Source organism: Macaca fascicularis, chromosome 3 (genome assembly GCF_037993035.2).
Source record: "Macaca fascicularis isolate 582-1 chromosome 3, T2T-MFA8v1.1".
Lineage (NCBI taxonomy): Eukaryota > Metazoa > Chordata > Mammalia > Primates > Cercopithecidae > Macaca > Macaca fascicularis.
In genome coordinates, this window is record NC_088377.1 from 48847102 (window position 1) to 48872075 (window position 24974).

The 24974-nt window shown below is 45.6% G+C and overlaps 1 protein-coding gene across 11 annotated transcripts in view; it reads left to right on the forward strand.

Annotated features, from left to right (window-relative positions):
• The first annotated feature begins 159 nt into the window (after positions 1-159).
• STAG3 (STAG3 cohesin complex component) overlaps positions 160-24974 on the forward strand; it is a 39114-nt gene continuing 14299 nt past the window's right edge. For 3 of the 11 annotated variants that reach the window (XM_005549211.5, XM_005549212.5, XM_065541703.2), the window contains exons 1-18: positions 160-247; positions 2931-3107; positions 4825-4927; positions 5474-5590; positions 9264-9360; positions 11589-11665; positions 11948-12152; positions 12567-12718; positions 19363-19436; positions 21557-21680; positions 22173-22271; positions 22482-22561; positions 22871-22978; positions 23243-23357; positions 23662-23767; positions 23941-24044; positions 24629-24721; positions 24846-24935. In XM_005549211.5, coding sequence (XP_005549268.1) covers positions 2992-3107; positions 4825-4927; positions 5474-5590; positions 9264-9360; positions 11589-11665; positions 11948-12152; positions 12567-12718; positions 19363-19436; positions 21557-21680; positions 22173-22271; positions 22482-22561; positions 22871-22978; positions 23243-23357; positions 23662-23767; positions 23941-24044; positions 24629-24721; positions 24846-24935 — 1860 coding nt within the window. In that variant the 5' untranslated portion in view covers positions 160-247; positions 2931-2991. Of the gene's footprint in view, positions 248-2930; positions 3108-4654; positions 4732-4824; positions 4928-5473; positions 5591-9263; positions 9361-11588; positions 11666-11947; positions 12153-12566; positions 12719-19362; positions 19437-21556; positions 21681-21851; positions 22011-22172; positions 22272-22481; positions 22562-22668; positions 22767-22870; positions 22979-23242; positions 23358-23661; positions 23768-23940; positions 24045-24621; positions 24722-24845; positions 24936-24974 lie in introns of those variants that run through there. The other 8 variants (XM_015447143.4, XM_074034522.1, XM_074034524.1 and 5 more) reach the window with 5 other exon arrangements.

Genomic DNA, 24974 nt, shown 5'->3' on the forward strand with positions numbered 1-24974 from the left:
CAGCACGCCTGAGAGCTTGAGGCCACACGAGGCTGTGGAGCGGCGTAACTCAAACGTGGCGCGCACCAGCTCGCACACTCCCAAGCCTCGCGATAGCTACTGGCCCTGGGCGAGCCGTTGGGATTGCGCTTGCGCCCAGCGTGTTTCGTGCCTTCCCGCGCTTTTCTGAACTCTTTCGCCACCGGAAGGGCAGCGGCGGGCGCCTGTGCGGAAGGTGGGGTGGCGAGAGACACCCGAGGGACCTGAGGTGGGGGTCCTTCCCTGAACCCTGCTTCGCCAGAAGTCACTCTTCCAGGCTCTGACAGTGAGGTTTCTCCTTGACACAAGAACACACCGTCTCGCGACCCTCCCGGCCCTGATACTAGGAGCCTTCCTGGGCTGTGCCCCCAATGGCCTCTGCCACAGAGCCCGAGAATCCCCTCCCCAGGCCTCCATAGACTGAGAGTCCACTCTCCTAAGCGCTTGGAAGGCTCCTCATCCCGAAGCCGGTTACCCCAGGGGCAGTCGTAGATATTTTTACCTTCTGGAAAAATAGGAAACGCGCGCCTGCCTTTACTCCTTTTGCTTTTCCAGCTCTATTCTCATGGCGCTTCCACCCCCACATCCTTAAGAGCCTCCCATTCCATTCCAGGTGGAATCAGGTGCTAGTCCTCTAGAAACGTAAGCCTGGGGTCTTTCTGTATTTTTTTTTCTTATTTCTTTATTGGTTTAATTTTATTTCATTTTTTAAAACCTGTAAGTTCCCTTGCAGCAGGCAGTTTATACTTCTGAAGCCTCCAGAGAGGGGTGTGTCTGAAGCTGCCTTTCTGTTTGCCTTGCTTGGCTTTTTTTTTTAATTTAATTTAATTTTTTTTTTTTTTTTTTAGAGACAGGGCCTTGCTATGTGGCTCAGGCTAGTCTTGAACTCCTGGGCCCAAGCGATGCTCCCGCTTCGTCCTCCCAAAGTACTGGGATTATGGGCGGGAGCCACTGTGCACCACGCCTCGGCTTTTGGAGAGCAATTCCAAACTCACTGCCGAGTTTCTGGGGGTCTTGGTGTCTGTAATCCCTTGGTGCTTTAGGGCCACTCTTTGTCTTATTTATTTCATTACTATTTTTTGAGACAGAGTCTTACTCTGTTGCCCAGGCTGGAGTGCATGGTGCAGTCATAGCTCACTGCAGCCTCGACCTCCTGGGCTCAGGTGATCATCCCGCCTCATTCTCCACAGTAGCTGGGACTACAGGTGCACCACCACGCCTGGCTAGTTGTTTTGTTTTGTTTTGTTTCGTAGAGACAGGGTCTTGCTCTGTTGCCCAGGCTGGAGTGCATGGTGCAGTCATAGCTCACTGCAGCCTCGACCTCCTGGGCTCAGGTGATCATCCTGCCTCATTCTCCACAGTAGCTGGGACTACAGGTGCACCACCACGCCTGGCTAGTTTTGTTTTGTTTTGTTTTGTAGAGACAGGGTCTTGCTATGTTGCCCAGGCTGATTTCGAACTGTTGGGGTCAGGCAGTCCTCCTGCTTCAGCCGCTCAAAGTGCTAGGATTCCAGGTTTGAGCCACCGTGGGCGCCTTGCCTTTTTTTTTTTTTTTTTTTTTTTTTTAAACCTATGAGTTAAATTCCCTTGCAGCAGGCAGTTTACACTTCTGAAGCCTCTAGAGAGGGCTGTGTCTGAAGCTGCCCTGGTGTGTGCTTTGCTCAGATTTTTTTTTTTTTTTTTTTTGGACGCATCTCATGTTGCCAAGTCTGGTCTCAAACTGCTGGGCTCAAGCAGTCCTCCTGCCTCAGCCTCATGAGTAGCTGGGACCACAGGTGTGCGCCACCACACATAGCTAGTTTTTGCTTATTTTTTGTAGAGATGGGGTCTTGCTATGTTGCCCAGGCTGGTCTTGAACTACTGGGCTCAAGCAGTCCTCCCACCTCAGCTGCCTAAAGTTCTGGGATTATAGGTATGATCTGCTGCACCCAGCGTGCTTTTTTTTTTTTTCTTTTTTTTTTTTGAAGAAAAAACCCATGAGTTAAATTTACTTGCAGCAGGCAGTTTGCACTTCCACAGCCTCTAGAGAGATGTGTCTGAAGCTGCCCTGGTGTGTGACTTCCTCAGCTGTTGGAGAGCAACTCCAAACCCACTGGCCAGTTTCTGGGGTGTTGTTGTCCTTAATCCCTTGATGCCTTAGGTCAGCTCTTTGTCTTATTTATTTATTTTGAGAGGGAGTTTAGCTCTTGTTGCCCAGGCTAGAGTGCAATGGCACAGTCTCAGCTCACTGCAACTTCTGCCTTCTATGTTCAAGCGATTCTCCTGCCTCAGCCTCCCAAGTAGCTGGGATTACAGGTATATACCATCACACCCGGCTGATTTCGTATTTTTAGTAGAGACAGGGTTTCTCCATGTTGGTCAGGCTGGTCTCGAGCCCCCGACCTCAGGTGATCTGCCTGCCTCGGTCTCCCAAAGTGCTGGAGTTACAGGCATGAGTCACTGTGCCCAGCCATTTTTCTTATTTATTATTACTTTTTTTTTTTCTTTTTTTTCTGGGATAGGGTCTTGCTCTGTCACCCAGGCTGGAGTACAGTGGTGCGATCATAGCTCACTGTAGCCTTGAACTCCTGGACTCAGGCAGTCCTCCCACCTCAGCCTCCTGAATAGCTGAATACAGGCATGCGCTACCACACCTGACTATTATTATTATTTTTTGTAGAAATGGGGTCTTGCTGTATTGCCCAGGCTGGTCTTGAACTCCTGGGCTCAAGCCATCCTCCTGCCTCGGCCTCCCAAAGTGCAGGGATTATAGGCATGAGCCATGGTGCCCAGCCTTTGTCTTAGTTTTTGGTCCCCCTCACCCAACCCCAGAGTTGTAGAACCATTCCCTTGGAAAGAAAGGGACTGGTCAGGGCTGGGGATGGAGAAGTGCTGTGATAGGAGCCCTTTCTTATATTTCTTTCTTTCTCCAGCTGGATCTCCATACCTACCCTGCAGTCCTCATCGTCCTGGCCCCGTAGCTCCTCTCTAAGCATGTCCTCCCCACTGCAAAGAGCTGCGGGAGGTGCCAAGACGGCCTTGTCTGCGTCTTCTAGTTCCTCTGCCAGTCTACCCTTTGATGACAGGGACTCAAACCATACATCAGAGGGGTAAGTAGATGTTGCATTGTGCAGCCACTTCCTGTGTCTGTCGCAGCCTTCTCCCTCTCGTTTCCCCACATTGATGATAATATGCGTGGGACTGTGTGAAAACACCAGAAGTGCTATACTCGTTCAGCACAGTGACACCCTCCCTCCAGCTCTAGGTGTGTTTTTTTTTTTTTTGGTGGTCCTAGGTGTTAGGTGTTGTAGACATCAAAATAGTAGTACATCCTGCTTTTTTTTTTTTTTGGAGACGGAGTCTTGCCCTGTTGCCCAGGCTGGAGTGCCATGGCGCGATCTCGGCTCACTGCAGCCTCTGCCTCCTGGGTTCAAGCACGTCCTATTTTTAATCCATTCCATCTTGTCTAAACCTCTCTTAAACACATTTCTGTGTTCAGCATGTACAACCCCTGGTGGGGGCTGAGAGGTGGCAGATGGGGGAGTAAAGAGTTCTTTATTTGTTGCCTGGCAAATTATATATACTTTTTAGTCGGTGTCCCCTAGTTCTCCTACTTGAGGATTTTGTAAACAGGTCTGTGTATCTTTATTTATTACCATATGAGAGTTTATTCTGTGTAGGTTATAATGATATATCTTGGTTTTTTATGTTTTCAGAAGGAAAAAACCTAATTTCATATAGATCTGCTTTATCCCCTGGCTGTTTTAATTGGCTTTCTCTGAGTCATTTCTGTTTCTGTCAGTGCTACTGTGGGGGACCAGGTTATATCAATGTTATAAACTTGAATTGATAAGACATGTGGTTTATGTTTCAAGGGGGTGAAATTTAGGTACATATTACTCTTCCATTTATGGTTGAGTGATAGATGACTTCCTGAGCCATGATTATTTTTCTCTACCTGCTAAGTGAGTATCATTTGATTCTCTTATTCGGAGAGAATACTAGGAAGGGTTGTCCTTCCCCTGTCTCATTTCCTCATTCTTCGTCTCCATTGCTTTCACATTGAAAGTTTTCCTTTAAGACTTCGTCTCAGCCGGGTGTAGTGGCTCAAGCTTGTAATCCCAACACTTTGGGAGGCTGAGGCGGGTGGATCACCTGAGGTCAGGAGTTTGATACCAGCCTGACCAACATGAAACACCTGTAATCCCAGCTACTCGGAGGCTGAGGTAGGAGAATCGCTTGAACCTGGGAGGTGGAGGTTGCAGTGAGCCGAGATCACGCCATTGTACTCTAGCCTGGGTGACAAGAGTGAAACTCCGTCTCAAAAAAAAAAAAAAAAAAAAAAGGCCGGGCGCGGTGGCTCAAGCCTGTAATCCCAGCACTTTGGGAGGCCGAGACGGGCGGATCACAAGGTCAGGAGATCGAGACCATCCTGGCTAACACGGTGAAACCCCGTCTCTACTAAAAAATACAAAAACCTAGCCGGGCGAGGTGGCGGGTGTCTGTAGTCCCAGCTACTCGGGAGGCTGAGGCAGGAGAATGGCGTGAACCCGGGAGGCGGAGCTTGCAGTGAGCTGAGATCCGGCCACTGCACTCCAGTCTGGGCGACAAAGCGAGACTCTGTCTCAACAACAAAAAAAAAAAAAAAAAAAAAAAAGATTTTGTCCCAACTTCCTACGAATAATAAGCTCATTTTTTCTTAAAATCTGAATATGTTTTTCTCATGGAGATGGGGTGCGGTGAGAGACAGAGAAACTATAATTCATTAGCCTTTTATATGGAGGGAATAGGATGGTTGTATTTAAAGAGAACCATATTTTCTCACAGGAATAGTGACTCTTTGTTAGCTGATGAAGGCAGTGACTTTGAAGATAGCTTGAATCGCAGTGTGAAGAAGAGAGCAGCAAAACGACCACCGAAAACAACGCCGGTGAGTCAGCCAGTTTTCTTTTGTTTTTGAATCTTGTGGGGGAAGCAGCCCAGCTACTCAGGAGGCTGAGGCAGGAGAATGAAGCCAGAGGGCAGAGCTTGCAGCGTGCCAAGATCGTGCCACTGTACTCCAGCCTGGGCGACAGAGCAAGACTTTGTCTCAAAAAAAAAAAAAAAAAAAAAAAAAAGAAAAGAAAAGAAAACCTAAAAGAGGTTCAGGTGATATGGTTCATAAAAGGACAAGATTTACCAAGTATTAAGGGACGGAAATAGGAAGAAGAGAAATTTCGAAGATAAAAGAATAAGAGAAAAGGATGTTAGGATGTAGAGATACAGGAAAGGGACTCAAGAACTTTTTTTTTTCTCCTAGAGAAAAAAGTTAATAAATTTCATAACAGCATAAAAATCAACTATTTCAGGATTGAGTCTAACTCAGATTCTGCTGTGGAATTGGCAGCTTAAGCCTACTTGTGTGATAATGATGAAACCAAGTGTTAATGTCACTTTTACCTTTTTTTCATATTTCTAATCTCTTTATACATATCAGGTGGCAAAACATCCAAAGAAAGGGTCCCGAGTGGTACATCGTCATAGCCGGAAACAGTCAGAGCCACCAGCCAATGATCTTTTCAGTGCTGTGAAAGCCGCCAAAAGTGACATGCAGGTAAAGCAGTGTCTTACTTCTGTTGATACCATCTCACTTTTTGTAAGGTGGTAAGGACAAATGTCTACAAACTTGATTTGATATGAACATTTTAGTGAGTATAACATATCAAAAAAGATAAGATTATGGGGTGAATCCTTGGAGTGATAGGAAGGTAACCTTGAATGAGACAGCGTGTTCTTTTCTTTTTTTTTTTTGAGACACAATCTCTTTCCATCGCCCAGGCTGGAATGCAGTGGCACAGTCTCCGCTTACTGGGTTCAAGCGATTCTCATGCCTCAGGTTCCCAAGTAGCTGAGATTACAGGTGCATGCCACCACGCCCAGCTAATTTTTATGTTTTTAGTGGAGATGGGGTTTCGCCATGTTGGCCAGGCTGGTCTTGAACTCCTGACCTCAGGTGATCCGCCCACCTCGGCCTCCCAACGTGCTGAAATTACAGGCATGAGCCACTGCATCCAGCTTTGAGAGACCATGTTCTTTTCTTAAAGGTATCACAGGAGTGATTACGCCTTTATTGATTGATGGAGCAGATAAGGAGAGGCATTGCATGACATAGGAAGGAAGTTTGGATGTGGGTGGCACCTTGTTCACCCATGTTATTTTTTAGCTCCATCTTGACAATTGTACTTAATTATTTTTCCCTCTCTCTGTTTCTTTTTTTATAATTTTATTGAAGTTCTAATATCCAAAAGTGTACAAAGCTTATATGTAGTTTTAAAAATAAAAATGATCACCCAGATCTCTAGCCCCAGCTCAAGAAATGAAACCTTAATAGTGCTGTAGAGATCCTTTGTGTACCTTCTTTCTGCCCTACCTCACAGTCTCCTTATTACCCGTCGGTAGACACTAGAGTGAATTTTGTGTTAATCTTTCTCATCTTTCATTATAGTGTTACCACTATGAATGTGTTTTTTAGTTATGTAAATGAATCCATTATTCAGGCTTCTGTGATTTAATTATTTCAGTTAACATTGTTTGAGATTTATACACATTAATGTGTAGTCTTATAGTTTCTGGGAAAATATTTAAATTTTCAAACATACAGAATTTTGCTAGTTATATTTTCGTTATTTGATTTCTAACTTTATTGCATTGTAGTTAGGGAATGTAGTGTTTGAAATTTATGTAGGGGCTGGGCACAGTGGCTCACACCTGTAATCCCAGCACTTGGGGAGGCTGAGGCAGGCAGATCACTTGAGGCCAGGAGTTTGAGACCAGCCTGGCCAACATGGTGAAACCCTGTCTCTACTAAAAATACAAAAATTAGCTGTGTGTGGTGGTGTTTGTCTATAATCCCAGCCACTTGGGAGGCTGAGGCATGAGAATTGCTTGAACCCGGGAGGCAGAGGTTGCAGTGAGCTGAGATTCTGCCATGGCACTCCAGCCTGGGTGACAGAGTGAGACTCTGTCTCAAAAAAAAAAAAAAAAGAAAAATTTATGGAGACTTAGCCTTATGGCCTAGTATTGAGTTGGTACTTTCATTTTATCTTTTCTGTTTCTTTTTCCCCCTTTGCTTGCTTTCCTTTGGATTTCTTATCTTCTACAAGGACCTGAGCACATTTGAATTCCAGTTGTCTTTTCCATCTTACATGCAGTTGTACAGTGTGTTAGTTTTTTTTGAGACAGAGTCTTACTCTGTCGCCAGGCTGGAGTGCAGTGACGCGATCTTGGCTCACTGCAACCTCTGCCTCCTGGGTTCACGCGATTCTCCTGCCTCAGCCTCCCTAGTAGCTGGGATTACAGGCTCATGCCACCGCGCCCAACTAATTTTTGTATTTTTAGCAGAGACGGGGTTTTACCATGTTGGCCAGGATGGTCTTGATCTCTTGACCTCATGATCCACCTGCCTTGGCCTTCCAAAGTGCTGGGATTACAGGTGTGAGTCACCACGCCTGGCCTTTTATTTCTTTTATTTTAGCCCATTCTCCCCCTCTATAATTTTTAAAATTTTATTACACGTAGTCATTTTATAATCTATCGTAGATTATTATCTGAAGATCTTTGTGAATATAATTCTGTCAGTGCCTTGTTTCTTTGTATGTTTTACTAGATTTTATTGTGAGCCACTCATTTTCCCTGGAGTTCTTATGTGTTGGAATTTTTTGGGGCCTAGGTCAAAGGTGTTTTTTTTTTTTTTTTTTCCTTGAGATGGAGTCTCACACTGTCGCCCAGGCTGGAGTGCAGTGGTGCGATCTACACTCACTGCAAGCTCCGCCTCCCGGATTCACGCCATTCTCCTGCCTCAGCCTCCTGAGTAGCTGGGACTGCAGGCGCCCGCTACCACGCCCGGCTAATTTTTTGTATTTTTTTTTTTTTTTTTTTTTTTTTTTTAGTGGAGACGGGGTTTCACCGTGTTAGCCAGGATGGTCTCGATCTCCTGACCTTATGATCTGCCTGCCTCGGCCTCCCAAAGTGCTGGGATTACAGGCATGAGCCAACACGCCTGGCCAAAGGTGGGTTTTTAAGAGAGGATCCTGCTTTTGCTTTGACAGTTGCCTGGGGACACCCCTGAATCACTTTTTTTTTTTTTTTTTTTTTTTTTGAGACAGGGTTTCATTCTTTCTAGGCTGAAGTGCAGTAGTGCTATCACAGCTCCCTGCTGATTCGACCTCCCTCAGTGGGGAGGTGGTGATCCTCCCACCTCAGCCTCTCTCATAGTTGGGACTATAGGCATGTGCCACCATTCCTGACTAATTATTCTGTTTTTGGTAGACCAGCCTGGGCAACAGGAGTTTTACTTTACTTGGGTTACTGCTTCCAGCCTGAATCACTTTTAATTATCTGAATGATTATTCTGGGCTGAGTGTGGTGGCTCATGCCTGTAATCCCAGCATTTTGGGACGCTAAGATGGACCTTACTTGAAGTCAGGAGTTCGAGACCAGCCTGGCCAATATGGTGAAACCCTGTCTCTACTAAAAATAGAAAAATTAGCCGTTAGCCAGGAGTGGTGGCGCACACCTGTAATCCCAGCTACTTGGGAGGCTGAAGCAGGAGAATTGCTTGAACCTGGGAGCTGGAGGTTGTAGTGAGCTGAGATCATGCCATTGCACTCCAGTTTGGGCTACAGAGTGACACTGTCCCCCCAAAAAAAAAAAGAAAAGAAAAGAAAAAAAAAGATTATTCTGATCATGTATGTGATATGAATCTTGACTGCAAATCCAAATCTGAGGGCTCACTATGGTTATGAATTCTCAAAGAGAATTATTTTTTTTTCCTCCACTGCACCCTCAGGTCATAACAAGCTAGTTTTCTTGCTGTCCCTATCTACCCTGTAGGTTTAGTGTTCAGTCTCACTTCCTTGAGGATGTGACTTTTTGCAGGACCCAGCTCTATTTAGGTGCCTCCTCTTTGACTACTCATCTTGGAAAAAGCTTAGGCTCTATCTCCTGTGCTCTGCATTCCATGCAGCCATCTGGATACAAAGTCAGGGTCCCCAGGGATTAATGAAACTTTTAGGGCAAAAGTCAGTTTGCTTACCTCCCAGGGTTGCTACTTAGACCTCATTTTTGCCCTGTATGAAATTTTACCTTTCATTCTAGTTCACCAGTACATTGTGAAAGATGTTTTAAATGTTTTACAGAAGTTTAGATGGTTCAACTGGGAAGATCATATGGGATTTCTGTTCTGTCATGTTGCCAGAAATAGAAGTCATCTACATTTTTTTTCCTAGTCTTTGGTAGATGAGTGGCTGGATAGCTACAAGCAAGACCAGGATGCAGGATTTCTGGAGCTTGTTAACTTTTTCATACGATCTTGCGGATGTAAAGGTGAGGAAACTACTCTTTCTAATTCCCAGCCTTTTGTTCCTATGTCATGAAATTCTTTCTCCATTTAGATAAGTAGGATTAGACATTTCCTAAATAAAGGAAGATGGTAAAGCATTAGAAAAGTTTTACTTATTTAGGCTGGGCACTGTGACTCACACCTGTAATCCCAGCACTTTGGGAAGCTGAGGTGGGTGAATCACTTGAGGTTAGGAGTTTAAGACCAGCCTGGGCAACATGGTGAAACCCTACTAAAATACAAAACATTATCTGGGTATGGTGGCTCATGCCTGTAGAATTGCTTGAACCCTGGAGGTGGATAGTGAGCTGGGATAGCACCACTGCACTCCAGCCTGGCGACAGAGCCAGACTGTCTTCAAAAAAAAAAAAAGTTTCACTTATTTAACTAATTTTTTTATTGATAAATACGGGAAGTGATCCAGTAGGGAACCATGTTGGTTTAGAGGCAAGACACTTTGGGGAAAAACAAGTAATCATGCTTATGTTATGGCACAAATTTGAAGACACCCTTTAGTCTTTCTAGATGCAATAATCTGTTATTTTCATACTCTTTATTTCCCAGCTACTTTGCCCATATTTCTCCTCTGTAGCTGTGGTACCCCCAGAACTCTTATTGTCATGACTTAATTTATTGGGACAGATGGTCTCAGTCAGGTTGTATTATATAAGAAATCAGCACCTGGCTTAGTTTTATTGCTCTCTTTGTTTTCTTTTTTTTGTTTTTGTTTTTTTTTGTTTTTGTGGTTTTTTTTGAAACAGAGTCTCACTCTATTGCCCAGGCTGGAGTGCAGTGGCACAACCTTGGCTCACTGCAACCTCTACATCCTGGGTTTAAGCGATTCTTGTGCTTCAGCCTCCCAAGTAGCTGGGATTTCAGGCGTGTGCCACCAAACGCGGCTAATGATTGCATTTTTAGTAGAGACGGGGTTTCACCAGGCTGGTCTTGAACTCCTGACCTCAGGTGATCCACCTGCCTCGGCCTCCCAAAGTGTTGGGATTACAGGCGTGAGCCATCGCATCCAGCCTATTTTTGTTTTGTTTTGTTTTGTTGTTGTTGTTGTTGATGTTTTTGGCACAGTTTTTCACTGCTTGATTCCTTTTTTTTTTTTGAGACGGAGTCTCACTCTGTCACCCAGGCTGGAGTGCAGTTTTTTTTTGTTTTTTTTTTTTTAAACAAATTCTGCCTCAGGTTTATTTGTACAAATAGTGCAGGAGGACACCAGTCCTCCTGTCCTCACATTGGAGACGGAGATCTCTACTCTGAAGCCTTTGTACAGCCTGGGGCACCTTTGGGAGCCTGAGCTGGAACTGAAGCTGGAGCTGCAGCCTGGGCCTTCATTTGATCCTTGGCCTTTGGCTGGCACAGCCTGAGCCCCTTGGCATTGTGGGCACAAGCATGCTTCTCAAGCTTGGGGTGGGCAGTGTAGGCAAGTGGGCTTAACTTCCTTGGGCTTTACGAGAGGCTTGATAGCCTTGGCATGTGCAGTTGTGGCCCTGGCATTGTTGCCCTGCATCATCTTCTTTTTTTTTTTGAGACAGAGTCTCACTCTGTTGGCAGGCTGGAGTGCAGTAGTGCAATCTCGGCTCACTGTAACCTCTGCCTACCGGTTTCAAGTGATTCTCCTGCCTCAGCCTCCCGAGTAGCTGGGATTACAGGTGCCCACCACTATGCCCAGCTCATTTTTTGCATTTTTAATAGAGATGGGGTTTCACCATGCTGGCCAGGCTGGTCTCGAATTCCTGACCTCATGATTCGTCCGCCTTGGCCTCCCAAAGTGCTGGGATTACAGGCATGACTGACTGCGCCCAGCCGGCCTGCATCTTCTTTAGGCCCTTCTTGTTGTGCTTCTTGGCAAAGCACATACTCCTCAGGAACTTGGGGTCCATCCCCTTAAGAGATTTGTATCTTTGTGATTGGGGTTTCTTGATGCCATTTCTGTGCAGTTTTCAGCCTGATTGTGTGAGGTGTGGTTCTTGGATTTGGCCATGTCTACAGCATAAACTGTGGCTCCCTTCCTTTGGGTTTTTAGAGAGATTGCCTTATAGCAAATACATAGTTGGATGTTGCTAGACTGTTGACCAGGGGGTCTTCTGATTCCCCACCTAGGCTGTTTGCAGAATGTTTCCTTGCTCATCTTCAGGTATATCTGTAAATAATCATAGCATCCTGTTATTTTGCTCGTAAGCACCTCATATCCTTCATTCTTTAGGCACCGTGACCCCTGAGATGTTCAAGAAGATGTCCAACTCAGAGATCATCCAGCACCTAACAGAGCAGTTTAATGAGGTGGAAGAAGACGACCGGGATCCTCTTATTCCTCTTATTTCAAAACAATGCCTATTATCCCCTTCTTTTTGATTCTGTGAAATAGGGTAGCTTTTAGAAGGAGGAATTCAGTCTCTTGGGGGTAAAAGAGATCTGAATATGCCTCTCAAATTGGGGAGAATACCTGGAAATGAGGTGTAACAGAGGTATTTTTACTAGACTGTTGGGTTTTGACATCCAAGCCCATATGACTTCATGGACCTTGTGATAACTTTCCCATCCTTTTCATACATCCTTTTGTAGGACTCAGGGGACTATCCTCTGACAGCTCCAGGTCCATCCTGGAAGAAGTTCCAGGGCAGCTTCTGTGAGTTTGTGAGGACACTGGTCTGTCAGTGCCAGTACAGCCTCCTCTACGATGGCTTCCCTATGGACAACCTCATCTCCCTGCTCACTGGCCTCTCAGACTCACAAGTCCGCGCCTTCCGTCACACTAGCACCCTGGCTGGTGAGCATTCATTTTTACTCTGGACATTCTCCCGGGGATTTATAGGACTTTCCTCTGTTCTCCGATTCAGGGTCTTATTTCCTACCTGCATCTTGGCTTTTCACTTCAAGGCCATGCCTCTTTTATCCTAAACTTCAATCCAGTTTCTCACTAGTAGAGTTTTGAGAAGGGGTAGATCACAGGAACAATTTCCAGGCTTAATATTTTTGTCAGAGCTCACCACTAGGGGTATGCTAATGGTTAGAAGAAGACCACAAGAGTTAGAGGGAAACAGTCTGCTCCAGGACAGGCAGTCTTAGGATTTTAGGGTCACCCTGCTCTGGCTTCTCATTTTCATTCTGTTTTTTCCTTTGACTCATCCTCTCTCCTCTGACCTAAATAATGATTTCTTTATCTCTTTTTCCTTACTCAAAGCCATGAAACTGATGACCTCCCTGGTAAGAGTTGCCCTCCAACTGAGTCTGCACCAAGATAACAATCAGCGTCAGTATGAGGCTGAAAGAAACAAGGGGCCAGGGCAGAGGGCACCTGAGCGGCTGGAGAGCCTGTTGGAGAAACGCAAAGAGGTGAAGAGTGTTCCCTGCTTCTTCCTTCCCTTTTTCCCAACTCACATCCACTTCTGCCACAGACAGGCCCTGGGCAGTCTTTCAAGATCATGAATAACAGAGTCTGGCAGTAGTTTCATAGACCCATCCTATAAGGGGTCATTGCATGCTCATCTTGTTTCTGGGTTGTGGGCTCAATAAATAATGTGTAATTTAGAGTTCTCTCTAATTCCACTTTTGCTCAGTTTTTCTTTGTCAGCACTCATTGTCAGAAGTGTTTAAGTGCTATACCTGCCTGTCATGCAAGGAATTTTTGACCTACTTGTCAAGTGTGCATGCAGTGTGCAAGTGATCGCAGGAGTACTAAAAGCCAACCATGGACAAGGGAGGCCAAATTTTCAAGGAATGGAAAGAGCACAGGCCTTCCAGTGAACTCCTGGCTTTAAGTTCTGTTCCACTTAGTCACTAGCTCCATAGCCTTATGTAACCTCTCTTCAGTTTTCTTTTCATTAAAAAAAAAGGGGGATAATCTCACCTTTTTGTGAAGAATAAATGAGATGATGAGTAAATTGCCTCAGCTGGCACATAGTAGATACTTGTTTTGTTTCCTTTTGAACTTAAGGATGACTACTGGAGGGCATAAGCCATAGCAAAATCTTTTACGCTGATGAAATCTTTAATCAGCTGGGTCTATCATAAGAGTAACACTACTGATGTTTTCACCTCACTCTCTGTTAGTGTCTTAAGACACCTCCTGTGAGGCTGGCAGGACTCACCATGTCTGACCATATCATTTGGTTGTTTCTCCAGCCCTCACAAAAGATCTCTTCCATTCTAAATCACTAGAGAAGGAAACTTTCTACTTCCCTCATTCTCTTTTGTTATTTTTCATTGTCAAGTTGATCTTAAAAGCTTATGTGTATTAATCTGTCCTGGATTTCAGATTATGTACACTAGTGCAAATCTTCCTTTTTTTTTTTCTTTTTTTTCTTTTTTTGGCTTCTCCGGGGTCTAGCTTAATCAATTGTCATTATAATTCCCCCATTTTATCCTTAATTTCTTTCTCCCCACTCTTTTCTTCTCTCCACTTATAAATGTATATAGGCTCTTGAATCTTTATTTCATTCTTCTCCTCTGTGAGTTACTCTTTTTTCCATCCTTCCTTTTAGGATAGTATTTCCTTACTTCTTTTTTTTGAGACGGAGTCTCGCTCTGTCCCCCAGGCTGGAGTGCAGTGGCACGATCTCGGCTCACTGCAAGCTCCGCTTCCCGGGTTTACGCCATTCTCCTGCCTCAGCCTCCCGAGTAGCTGGGACTACAGGCGCCCCCCACCACGTCCGGGTAATTTTTTGTATTTTTAGTAGAGACGGGGTTTCACCGTGGTCTCGATCTCCTGACCTTGTGATCCGCCCGCCCCGGCCTCCCAAAATGCTGGGATTACAGGTGTGAGCCACCGCGCCTGGCAAAATTTTTTTTTTTTTTTTTGAGACGGAGTCTCGCTCTGTCGCCCAGGCTGGAGTGCAGTGGCCGGATCTCAGCTCACTGCAAGCTCCGCCTCCCGGGTCTACGCCATTCTCCTGCCTCAGCCTCCCGAGTAGTTGGGACTACAGGCGCCCGCCACCTCACCCGGCTAGTTTTTTGTATTTTTTTGGTAGAGACGGGGTTTCACCGTGTTAGCCAGGCTGGTCTTGATCTCCTGACCTCGTGATCCGCCCGTCTAGGCCTCCCAAAGTGCTGGGATTACAGGCGTGAGCCACCGCGCCCGGCCATTTCCTTCTTTAATGTCCAACTAACTGAATCCTTTTTGCTACCTAGCTTATTTCCCTATTTTTCTTTGAAACTGTTCTTTCCAAACCAATGATTTCCTAATTCCTAAAGCCGGTAACCTTTTCTCAGTCTCCCTTTCCCAAATATTTTACATATTCGCTTCACCTATTTTTGCTAATTTACTGTAAAATATGGACATACAGGTACTTCAGCCCTAATGACTTAAGTATGTCCTGTCGAAAATGATACGTTGTTCTTACATAATTGAAGAGGTGGGGTCTGTTGTCTTAAAGAATGTTCCCTTTCTCCTTATAATTCTGTTTCTTTGGTATCTATTGTTCATGTGATCCAGGATTTTTCAACAATGGCATTATGGATGTTGAGGGGCTGTCCTGCCATGGTAGGATGTTTAGCAGCATCTCTGGCCTTTTATCTACTAGATAGATACCAGTAGTACCCTGCCTGCCGCCCACCAAGTTGTGGCAGCTAAAAAAATCTTTAGACACTGCTAAATCTCCCTTGGAGAACAAAATTAGCCCCAGTTGAGAACCACTGATCTAATCCCTTTCTTCTCATTTTTGCTAGTTCCACTTCTATTAAACGAACTGCACTTAACTAAAAATTTGTTTTCCAAATTGTTAGAAACATATGGGCATCATACCTCGAAGATCTTGCAGGTTCAATTCTAGACCATCACAATAAAGTGAATGTTGAAGTACAATGAGTCACACAATCAAAAAATCGAAATTTTTATTTCTCAGTGCATATGAAAGTTATGTTTACACTGTAGTCTGTTAAGTGTGCAAGACTATTGTCTAAAAAACAATGTATGTACCTTAATTAAAAATATTTTATTGCTAAAAAGTGCTAATGGCAATCTGAACCTTTAGCGAGTTACATCTTTTTGTTGGTGGAAGGTCTTGCTTCCATGTTGATGGGTGCTGACTGATCAGGGTAGTGGTTGCTGAAGGTTAGGGTGGCTGTGGCAATTTCTTAAAATAAGACAACAGTGAAGTTTGCTGCATCTATTGACTCTTCCGTTTACAAAAGATTTCTCTGTGACATGAAATGCTGTTTGATGACATTTTACCCACAGTAGAAATTCTTTCAAAACAAGAGTCAATTCTCTCAAGCCCTCATGCTACTTAATCAGCTAAGTTTAGGTAATAGTCTGAATCATTTGTTGTCATTTCAACAATATTCACAACCTCTTCACCAGGAATAGATTCCATTTCAGGAAACCGCTTTCCTTGTTCATTCATAAGAAGTAATTCCTTATTTGTTCAAGGTCATGAAATTGTAGCAATTCAGCCACATTTTCAGTCTCTACTTCTAGTTGTCTTGCTTTTTCCACCGTATCTGTAGTTACTTCCTCTACTAAAGTCTTAAACCTCTCAAAGTCATCCATGAGGGTTAGAATCAACTTAACTCTTGTTAATGTTGATATTTTGACCTCCTCCCATGAACCACAGATGTTCTTAATGGCATTTAAAATGGTGAATCCCAGCCAGGCACAGTGGCTCACACCTGTAATCCCAGCACTCTGGGAGGCCAAGGCAGGTGGATCATATGAGGTCAGGAGTTTGAGACCAGCCTGGCCAACATGGAAAAACCCATCTCTACTAAAAATACCAAAATTAGCCAGGTGTGGTTGTGTGTGCTTGTAATCCCAGCTACTTGTGAGGCTGAGGCAGGAGAATTGCTTCAACCCAGGAAGCAGAGGTTGCAGTGTGCCAAGATCACACCACTGCACTCTAGCCTGCACTATGGAGCAAGACTCCGTCTCAAAAAAATAAAAATAAAAATAAATAAATAAATTAATTAATTAATTAATTAATTAAAGTAAAGTAAGATGGTGAATCCTTCCCAGACAGGGGGTTGGGTTGTTCTGGTTTTTGTTTTTTGAAGACAGGGTCTTGCTCTTTTGTCTAGACCAGAATGCACTGGTGCAGTCACAGGTTACTGCAGCCTCAACCTGCTGTGCTCAAGTGATGTTCCTGCCTTATCCTTCCAAGTATCTGGAACTACAGATTGCATACTACACCTGGCTAGTTTTTGTTTTGTTTCTGTAGAGACAGGTTCTCACTATGTTGCCCAGGCTAGTCTTGAACTCCTGGGCTTAATCAGTCCTCCCACCTCAGCCTCCCAAAAAGTTGGGATTGTAGGCATGAGCCACTATGCCTAACCCCAGGAGGTTTTAAATGGACTTTGCCCAAATCATCAGAGGAATCACTGTGGCAGCTATAGCCTTATGAAATGTATTTCTGAAATAATAAGACTTGAAAGTTGAAATTACTCCTTGGTTCCATGGGCTGCAAAATGGATGTTCTGTTAGTGGGCATGAAAAAAGCAACATGGATCTCCTTGTACATGTTCACCAGAGCTCTTGGGTGACCAGGTACATTGTGATTGAACAGTAATATTTTGAAAGGAATCTTTTTTTCTGAGCTGTAGTTCTCACCCATGTGCTTAAAATATTCAGGAAACCATGCTGTAAACAGATGTGATATCAGTTAGGCTTTGTTGTTTCATTTATAGACATAGGGAGAGTAGATTTAGCATAATTCTTAAGGGCTATAGGATTTTTAAAATGGTAAATGAGTGTTGGCTTCAGCTTAAAGTCACCAACTGCATTAGCCCCTAACAAAGAGTCAGGCTGTCCTTTGAAGCTTTGAAGCCAGGCATTGACTTCTCCTCAATAGCTGTGAAAGTCCTAGATGGCATTTTCCAATATAAGGCAGTTTAGTCCACATTGAAAATCCATTGTTTAGTGTAACCACCTTCATCAATGATCTTAGCTAGATTTTCTTGATAACTTGTTGCTTCTCTATCAGTATTTGCTGCTTCACCTTGTACTTTTATGTTATGGAGAGGGCTTCTTTCCTTAAACTTCATGAACTAACTTCTAGCTTCAAACTTTACTTTTGTGGCTTCCTTAGTTTGCTCAGCCTTCATAGAATGGAGTACAGCTAGGATATTAATCTGGATTGGGCTTTGGCTGAAGGGAATGTTGTGGCTGGTTTGATCTTCTGTTCCGACTACTAAAACTGTCTCTGTATCAGCAATAAGACTGTTTAACTTTCTCACCCTTTGTTCCCTGGAGTAGCGTTTTTAATTTCTTTCAAGAATTTTTCTTTTGCATTCACAACTTGACTGTTTGGTACAAGAAGCCTAGCTATCAATTGGCCTGTCTTGGCTTTCAACTAAGCTTCATCATTTCTTTTTTCTTTTTTTTTTTTCTTTTTGAGACAGAGTCTCTCTTTGTTGCCCAGGCTGGAGTGCAGTGGCTTGATCTCGGCTCACCACAACCTCCGCCTCCCAGGTTCAAGCGATTCTCCTGCCTCAGCCTCCTAAATAGCTGGGATTATAGGCACCTGCCACCGTGCCTGGATAATTTTCTATTCTTAGTAGAGACAGGGTTTTGCCATGTTGGTCAGGCTGGTCTTGAACTGACCTCAAGTGATTTGCCCATCTCAGCCACCTCACCATCCCACCCAAAGTGCTGGGATTATAGGTGTGAGCCACCACTCCTGGCCTCTAAGCTTAATCATTTCTAACTTTTGATTTAAAGTGAGAAACATGTGACTCTTCCTTTCTTTTGGACACTTAAGAGGGTTATTAATTGACCTAATTACAATATTTTTGTGTCTCAAGGAATGAATAGGGAGACCTGAGGAGAGAGAGACAGGGAAACTCTTGTTGGTAGAGTATTCAGAACACAGACAACATTTGTTAAGTTTGCCATCTTATATGGGCACAGTTCGTGGTACCCCAAAACAGTTACAGTAGTAACCTCAGGCTGGGTGCGATGGCCCATGCCTATAATCCCAGTACTTTGGGAGGCTGAGGTGGAAGGATTTCTTGAGCCCAGGAGTTCAAGACCAGCCTGGGCAAACATAGGGAGACCCTGTCTCTACAAAAAAAATTTTTTTGAATTAGCTGGGTGTGGTGGCATGCATCTGAACTCCCAGCTACTTGGGAGGCCGAGGCAGGAGGATCTCTTGAGTCCAGGAGGTGGAGGCTGCCATGAGCCATGGTCACACCACTGTACTTCAGCCTGGGTGCCAGAGTGAGACCCTGTCTCATTAAAAAAAAAAAAAAAGTAACATTAAAGGTTACTGATCACAGATAACCATAACAGGTACCATCATGAAAAAGTTTAAAATACTGTGAGAATTACCAAAAAGTGCCACAGGGACACAAAGTGAGGATATGCTATTAGACAAATGGCGCTGATAGGTATACCCAATGCAGGGTTGTCACACACCTTTAGTAAACAATGTTTGCAAAGCGCAATAAAGTGAGATATGCCTGTATAATACCAGCTAGGGCTTCTGAATAGTCAGAATAGCCACATGCAGAGGGGATATTATTTTTACTACACACAAACCTCTGAGGCATTAGTTGACTATACAGCTTCTTCCAGAATTAGAAGGTTTAAAAGAGAGCATAGGATTACAGGGGTTCACACTATCCTATGATACACAGGAAGTAGGTGGAAGTTGTACTTTTTTTGTAACTTCAGGGCCTTATGCTTGTTAGGGTATAAGAGATTAATTGGCCGGGCGCAGTGGCTCACGCCTGTAATCCCAGCACTTTGGGAGGCCGAGACGGGCGGATCACGAGGTCAGGAGATCAAGACCATCCTGGCTAACACGGTGAAACCCCGTCTCTACTAAAAAATACAAAAAACTAGCCGGGCGAGGTGGCGGGCGCCTGTAGTCCCAGCTACTCGGGAGGCTGAGGCAGGAGAATGGCGTGAACCCGGGAGGCGGAGCTTGCAGTGAGCTGAGATCCGGCCACTGCACTCCAGCCTGGGTGACAGAGCGAGACTCCGTCTCAAAAAAAAAAAAAAAAAAAAAAAAAAAGAGATTAATTCGTTTCTCCCTGTCCCCCAGCTCCAAGAGCATCAAGAGGAGATTGAGGGGATGATGAATGCCCTCTTCAGGGGTGTCTTTGTTCATCGGTACAGGTGAGCTAATGGGATTCTCTTATTGAAGCAGCAGGCCTTTGGTTATGGAATCTGAGGAAGTGAACAAGGTTTTCCCCCTCCAACCCTTAGTTATTTGGTTAGTCCCGGAATTAATGCGGCTGGAGCAGAAACTCTTAACAAATGTTTCAAATTGGTGAGGTTTAGTTTATCACCACCTACAAAGGATCTTGTAAGTGCTTCTGGGAGAAAATAAGAAAGTAAAGCATTGCTGAGTATTTTCCTGCTCCAGTTTTGCCCCAGATCTGCCCCAACTCCTCATCTTTCTGGGGTTGGAGACTTGAGAATAAGAGCAGAGAACAGAAAGGCGGGACTTTTCTGAGGGATGCGTGCAGCCTGGTGAGCCTTCTCCTGGCCCAGCCTGCTGTCTCACTGTGCGAAGGGCAGGGGAGTTTTATATTCTTTAAAGACCTGATCAAGTTAAGTTAAAGAGTATCTGTAGGCTGGGCGTGGTGGCTCATGCCTGTAATCCCAGCACTTTGGGAGGCCAAGGCAGGCAGATCACCTGAGGTCAGGAGTTCACAACCAGCCTGACCAACATGGAGAAACCCCATCTCTACTGAAAATACAAAATTAGCCAGATGTGATGGCGCATCCCTGTAATCCCAGCTATTTGGGAGACTGAGGCAGGAGAATCGCTTGAATCCGGGCAGTGGAGGTTGTGGTGAGCTGAGATCATGCCATTGTACTCTAGCCTGGGCAACAAGAGTGAAACTCCATCTGTCTGTCTGTCTGTCTGTCTGTCTCTCTCTCTCTCTCTCTTCCCCACTCCCCCCCCATATATATGGTATCTGTAGATGTTTGTCACTCTTACCTCGGTTTCACTTCTGCCTTTCCAGACCCTTTCAGCTGATTTAACCTTTTCTTAGTGTGGAATTAAAACACACTCAGGGCCGGGCATGGTGGCTCACGCCTGTCATCCCAGCACTTTGGGAGGCCGAGGCAGGCAGATCACAAGGTCAGGAGATGGAGACCATGGTGAAACCCAGTCTCTACTAAAAATACAAAAAATTAGCCGGGCCTGGTGGCGGGCATCTGTAGTCCCAGCTACTCAGGAGTCTGAGGCAGGAGAATGATATGAACCTGGGAGACGGAGCTTGCAGTGAGCCGAGATGGCGCCACTGCACTCCATCCTGGGCAACAGAGCGAGACTCCGTCTCAGAAAGAAAAAAAAAACTCCCACACTTTGGCCAACAGCTGAATGAACCTTTTTTTTTTCTGGGACAGAGTCTCACTCTGTCGCACAGGCTGGAGTGCAGTGGTGCGATCTCGGCTCACCACAACCTCCACCCCCTGGGTTCAGGCGATTCTCCTGCCTCAGCCTCCCAAGTAGCTGGGACTACAGGTGCCCCCAACCATGCTTGGCTAATTTTTGGCCACCATGCCCCGCCTGAATGAACTTTCAAAATTGGTTTTTAAGAGAGGTATGGAGGCCGGGTGCAGTGGCTCACACCTTTAACCCCAGCATTTTGGGAGGCCAAGACGGGCAGATCATTTGAGGTCAGGAGTTTGAGACCAGCCTGGGCAACATAGTGAAACCCCATCTCTACTAAAAATACAAAAAGGTAGCTGGGCGTGGTGGTGCACCTGTAATCCCAGCTACTAGGGAGGCGGAGGCAGGAGAATCACTTGAACCAGAGAGGTAGTGGTTGCAGTGAGCCGAGATTGTGCCTGGGCAACAGGTAGAGTGGAGAATTAGGCTTTACAAGGCTGGTGTTTAACTGTTTTATGGTTTGGTAACAGAAAATATTTACTAACTGGTTACGGCACATTTTTGTAGTCCTAGCCACTTGAGAGGCCAAAGTGGGAAGATAACTTGAACCCAGGGGTTCCAGGCCAGCTTGGGCAACGTAGCAAGAGACCCCATCCCTTAAAAAAAAAAAAGAAAAAATATTTACATGTATTTTGCTATATATATATATATATATAGAGAGAGAGAGAGAGAGAGAGAGTATTTACAGCGGGAGGAAGAAATGAAAGGCCTGGGTTGGATGGTATTTCAAGAAAATAAATTCTTCCATGAGAGGGAGTTATCTGGTAGGATGGAAAGTGAGTTTGAAGAGAGGGTGACTATAAGAGTCAACTTATCTGTCTGTGCCTAGGGATGTCCTTCCTGAGATCCGTGCTATCTGCATCGAGGAAATTGGGTGTTGGATGCAAAGCTACAGCACTTCTTTCCTCACCGACAGCTATTTAAAATATATTGGTTGGACTCTGCATGATAAGGTGGGATTCGAGTCAGTTTCCTTTTCCGTTTCCCTCATCTTTTTCTTGTCCTAGGACACCTCACCTTTTCCTGGGCCTGCCACTGAGATATTTTACCTAGTGAGCAATGATTAACCCATCAAGGCACTGAACCTTGAAACTCTCCTAGCACTGGGGAGGGTAGGATAAGGTAGAGAGAGACATATCGAGGAGATAAAATGACTCAAAACATGAGGTATGGGGAGAGAGACTTTCCCATGGAAGAGAGTTATTGATGAATGGTAATACAAGTGCTAAGGGGCAGCCAAAGTATCCTTCTCATGAGTACTGCTGTGATCCTTTTGTTTTTAAGTAAGAAGACACTGTTAATTGTTTCTGACATCTCAGAGTCCTCAGTATAGGAGACACCCAAGCTAGAATGAGGGATCGGAGAGGGGAGTCTGGAGGCTCAGTAGGGGTGAGTAGAGTATGGTTAGTCTTGTTTCCATTCTCCTGGTTTTCCCTCCTCATCAGCACCGAGAAGTCCGCCTGAAGTGCCTGAAGGCCCTGAAAGGGCTGTATGGCAACCGGGACCTGACCGCACGTCTGGAGCTCTTCACCAGCCGCTTCAAGGTGAAATGTGTGGCGCTCCTTGGCTTGGCTCTTTGTTGTGATTCCCGTTTCCCCACCTTGTATCTTTCTACTCCTCATGCTCTAAGATGTCTTGGCTATCCCAGCATCTTCCTCTGTGTAGGCACTCTCTTTAGGAATTTCTGATTCTAAGAGAGCAGAATGTTTGGAATTTGTATAATGAGATATTGAGTGACTTTCTCCTTTCTGCAGGACCGGATGGTTTCCATGGTCATGGACAAAGAGTACGATGTGGCAGTAGAGGCCGTCAGATTACTGATACTTATCCTTAAGTGAGTCCTGGGAAGAGGGGAGGCCAGTGTCTCAGACCTTTGCCCCTTCCAGGGTCCTCTCCCTCCACCTGTCATAGCTGACTCTTCCATCTGTGCAGGTTGACTGAGGTCATTCCTGAGTTGCAGTATCTCGAGTGGGAAATATTTCTGTCTTCTCTAACTCCCCCTACTCCTTTGTCTTCCACTCTTCATTTAGAAGTTCTTTGTGAGTTATGTCCTCGTTGCTTTTGCCTCTTTTTGTTTCTAGCCTTGGTTGTGCCAGAAGACAATGTCCCTATTCACACACTCTTTCTGCTTTTCTGTGGGCAGGAACATGGAAGGGGTGCTGACGGACGCAGACTGCGAGAGCATCTACCCCGTTGTGTATGCCTCTAATCGAGGCCTGGCCTCTGCTGCAGGCGAATTTCTGTACTGGAAGTGAGTAGGGCCCCTTTTATGTTTCTTTAACACCACCCTCTCGGTTTCTCTCCCCCATCTGCTGCTGCCCTACCTAAGGCCTCCGCATCTCCATGGAAGTCTCTCTGGTGTCTCCTTTCCTCTCTCTGCTCCTTGGGGCTTTCCTTAGCTCTGCACCTCCTTTTCCTTTATCATCTCCTTGGGCCATCTTCTCCCTCTGTGGTCATCGTTACACCTCCTTGTTTCCTCCTGTGCTGAGCCCTTTCCTTGTGTCCTTTCCACCAGACTCTTCTACCCTGAGTGTGAGATAAGAACGATGGGTGGAAGAGAGCGACGCCAGAGCCCAGGCGCCCAGAGGACTTTCTTCCAGCTTCTGCTGTCCTTCTTTGTGGAGAGTGAGGTGACATACACAGAGATGAAGTCTGGCTGTTGTGCATAGGACCGACAAGTGGACTGGGCTTGGTGGCTCACGCCTGTTAGCCCAGCACTTTGAGAGGCTAAGGTGGCAGAATCCTTTAAGCCCAGGAGTTTGAGACCAGCCTGGGCAACATAGTGAGACCCTGTCTCTACTGGGAAAAAAAAAAAAAAAAAATGGAGAAGGATGGGGGTGGACACTGTAGGAAGGAGAGCGATATTTAATCAGTGACCACTTCCTAGGATATTTTAATATGCCATCACTAACTCCCATGCACCTCCTTCCTCAGCTCCACGACCACGCTGCTTACTTAGTAGACAGCCTGTGGGACTGTGCAGGGGCTCAGCTGAAGGACTGGGAGAGTCTGACAAGCCTGCTGCTGGAGAAGGACCAGAGTGCGTGCCACATGGAGCCAGGGACAGGGACCTTCCACTTCCTAGGGTGAAACCAGGAGAGATTGCTTGCCTGACTTGTACAAGGCAGCAATGGTGGCATGGGGTGGCGGGAACTTGGAGTTAGAAGGTGGCTAATCTTTGATTCTGTGTTTTTGATCCTCTTGGCACTCCAGACCTGGGTGATGTGCAGGAGAGCACACTGATAGAAATCCTTGTATCCAGTGCCCGGCAAGCTTCAGAGGGGCACCCACCTGTGGGCCGGGTCACTGGAAGGAAGGTATGGCATGAGGGTGGAGTGGGTAGGTCAGTAATACTCAATCCTGACAGGCATTGTGCATCCTTACCCTTCAGGCCGGGGTTAGGGTGCTCCTTCTACCCTTTAAAGAATTTCATTTCCAGAAAAAAGGGCTGGGTGCGGTGGCTCATGCCTATAATCCCAGCACTTTGGGAGGCTGAGGAAGGCGGATCATGAGGTCAGGAGATCAAGACCATCCTGGCTAACATGGTGAAACCCCGTCTCTACTAAAAATAAAACAAAAAAATTAGCCGGGCATGGTAGTGGGCACCTGTAGTCCCAGCTACTTAGGAGGCTGAGGCAGGAGAATGGCATGAACCTGCGAGGCGGAGATTGCAGTGAGCTGAGATCGTACCACTGCATTCCAGCCTGGGCAACGGAGCGAGACTGTCTCAAAAAAAAAAAAAAAAAAAGGAATTTCATTTCCAGAGAGAAGAAATCTTGTGGGAGCTGCCGAGTTTTCTTTTCCTTCCAGGCAGATAAGGTCACGGGGAGGAGGACTGCACACACCCCCTGCACCAGTGTTTCTCTACACCTCCCCCACCCCCAAGTGACTCTCATTCCAGGGCTTAACCTCTAAGGAGCGCAAGACCCAAGCTGATGACAGGGTGAAGTTGACTGAGCACCTCATCCCCCTGCTGCCCCAGCTCCTGGCCAAGGTACCACTGCCCCTCCACTCAGCATCACACCATGAGAAGTGAAAGGAAATGGCCTCTGTGGGGGTGGGAGTAGGAATTAGCAATGTGTCAACTCGTAAGGAGGCCTCCCTGTCAATCATCACAGTTCTCAGCTGATGCAGAGAAGGTCACTCCCCTGCTCCGGCTTCTCAGCTCCTTTGACCTCCACATCTACTGCACTGGGCGCTTGGAGAAGGTAAGGAGATAGATTTCCTATACCTTGCTTCTTGCCTGC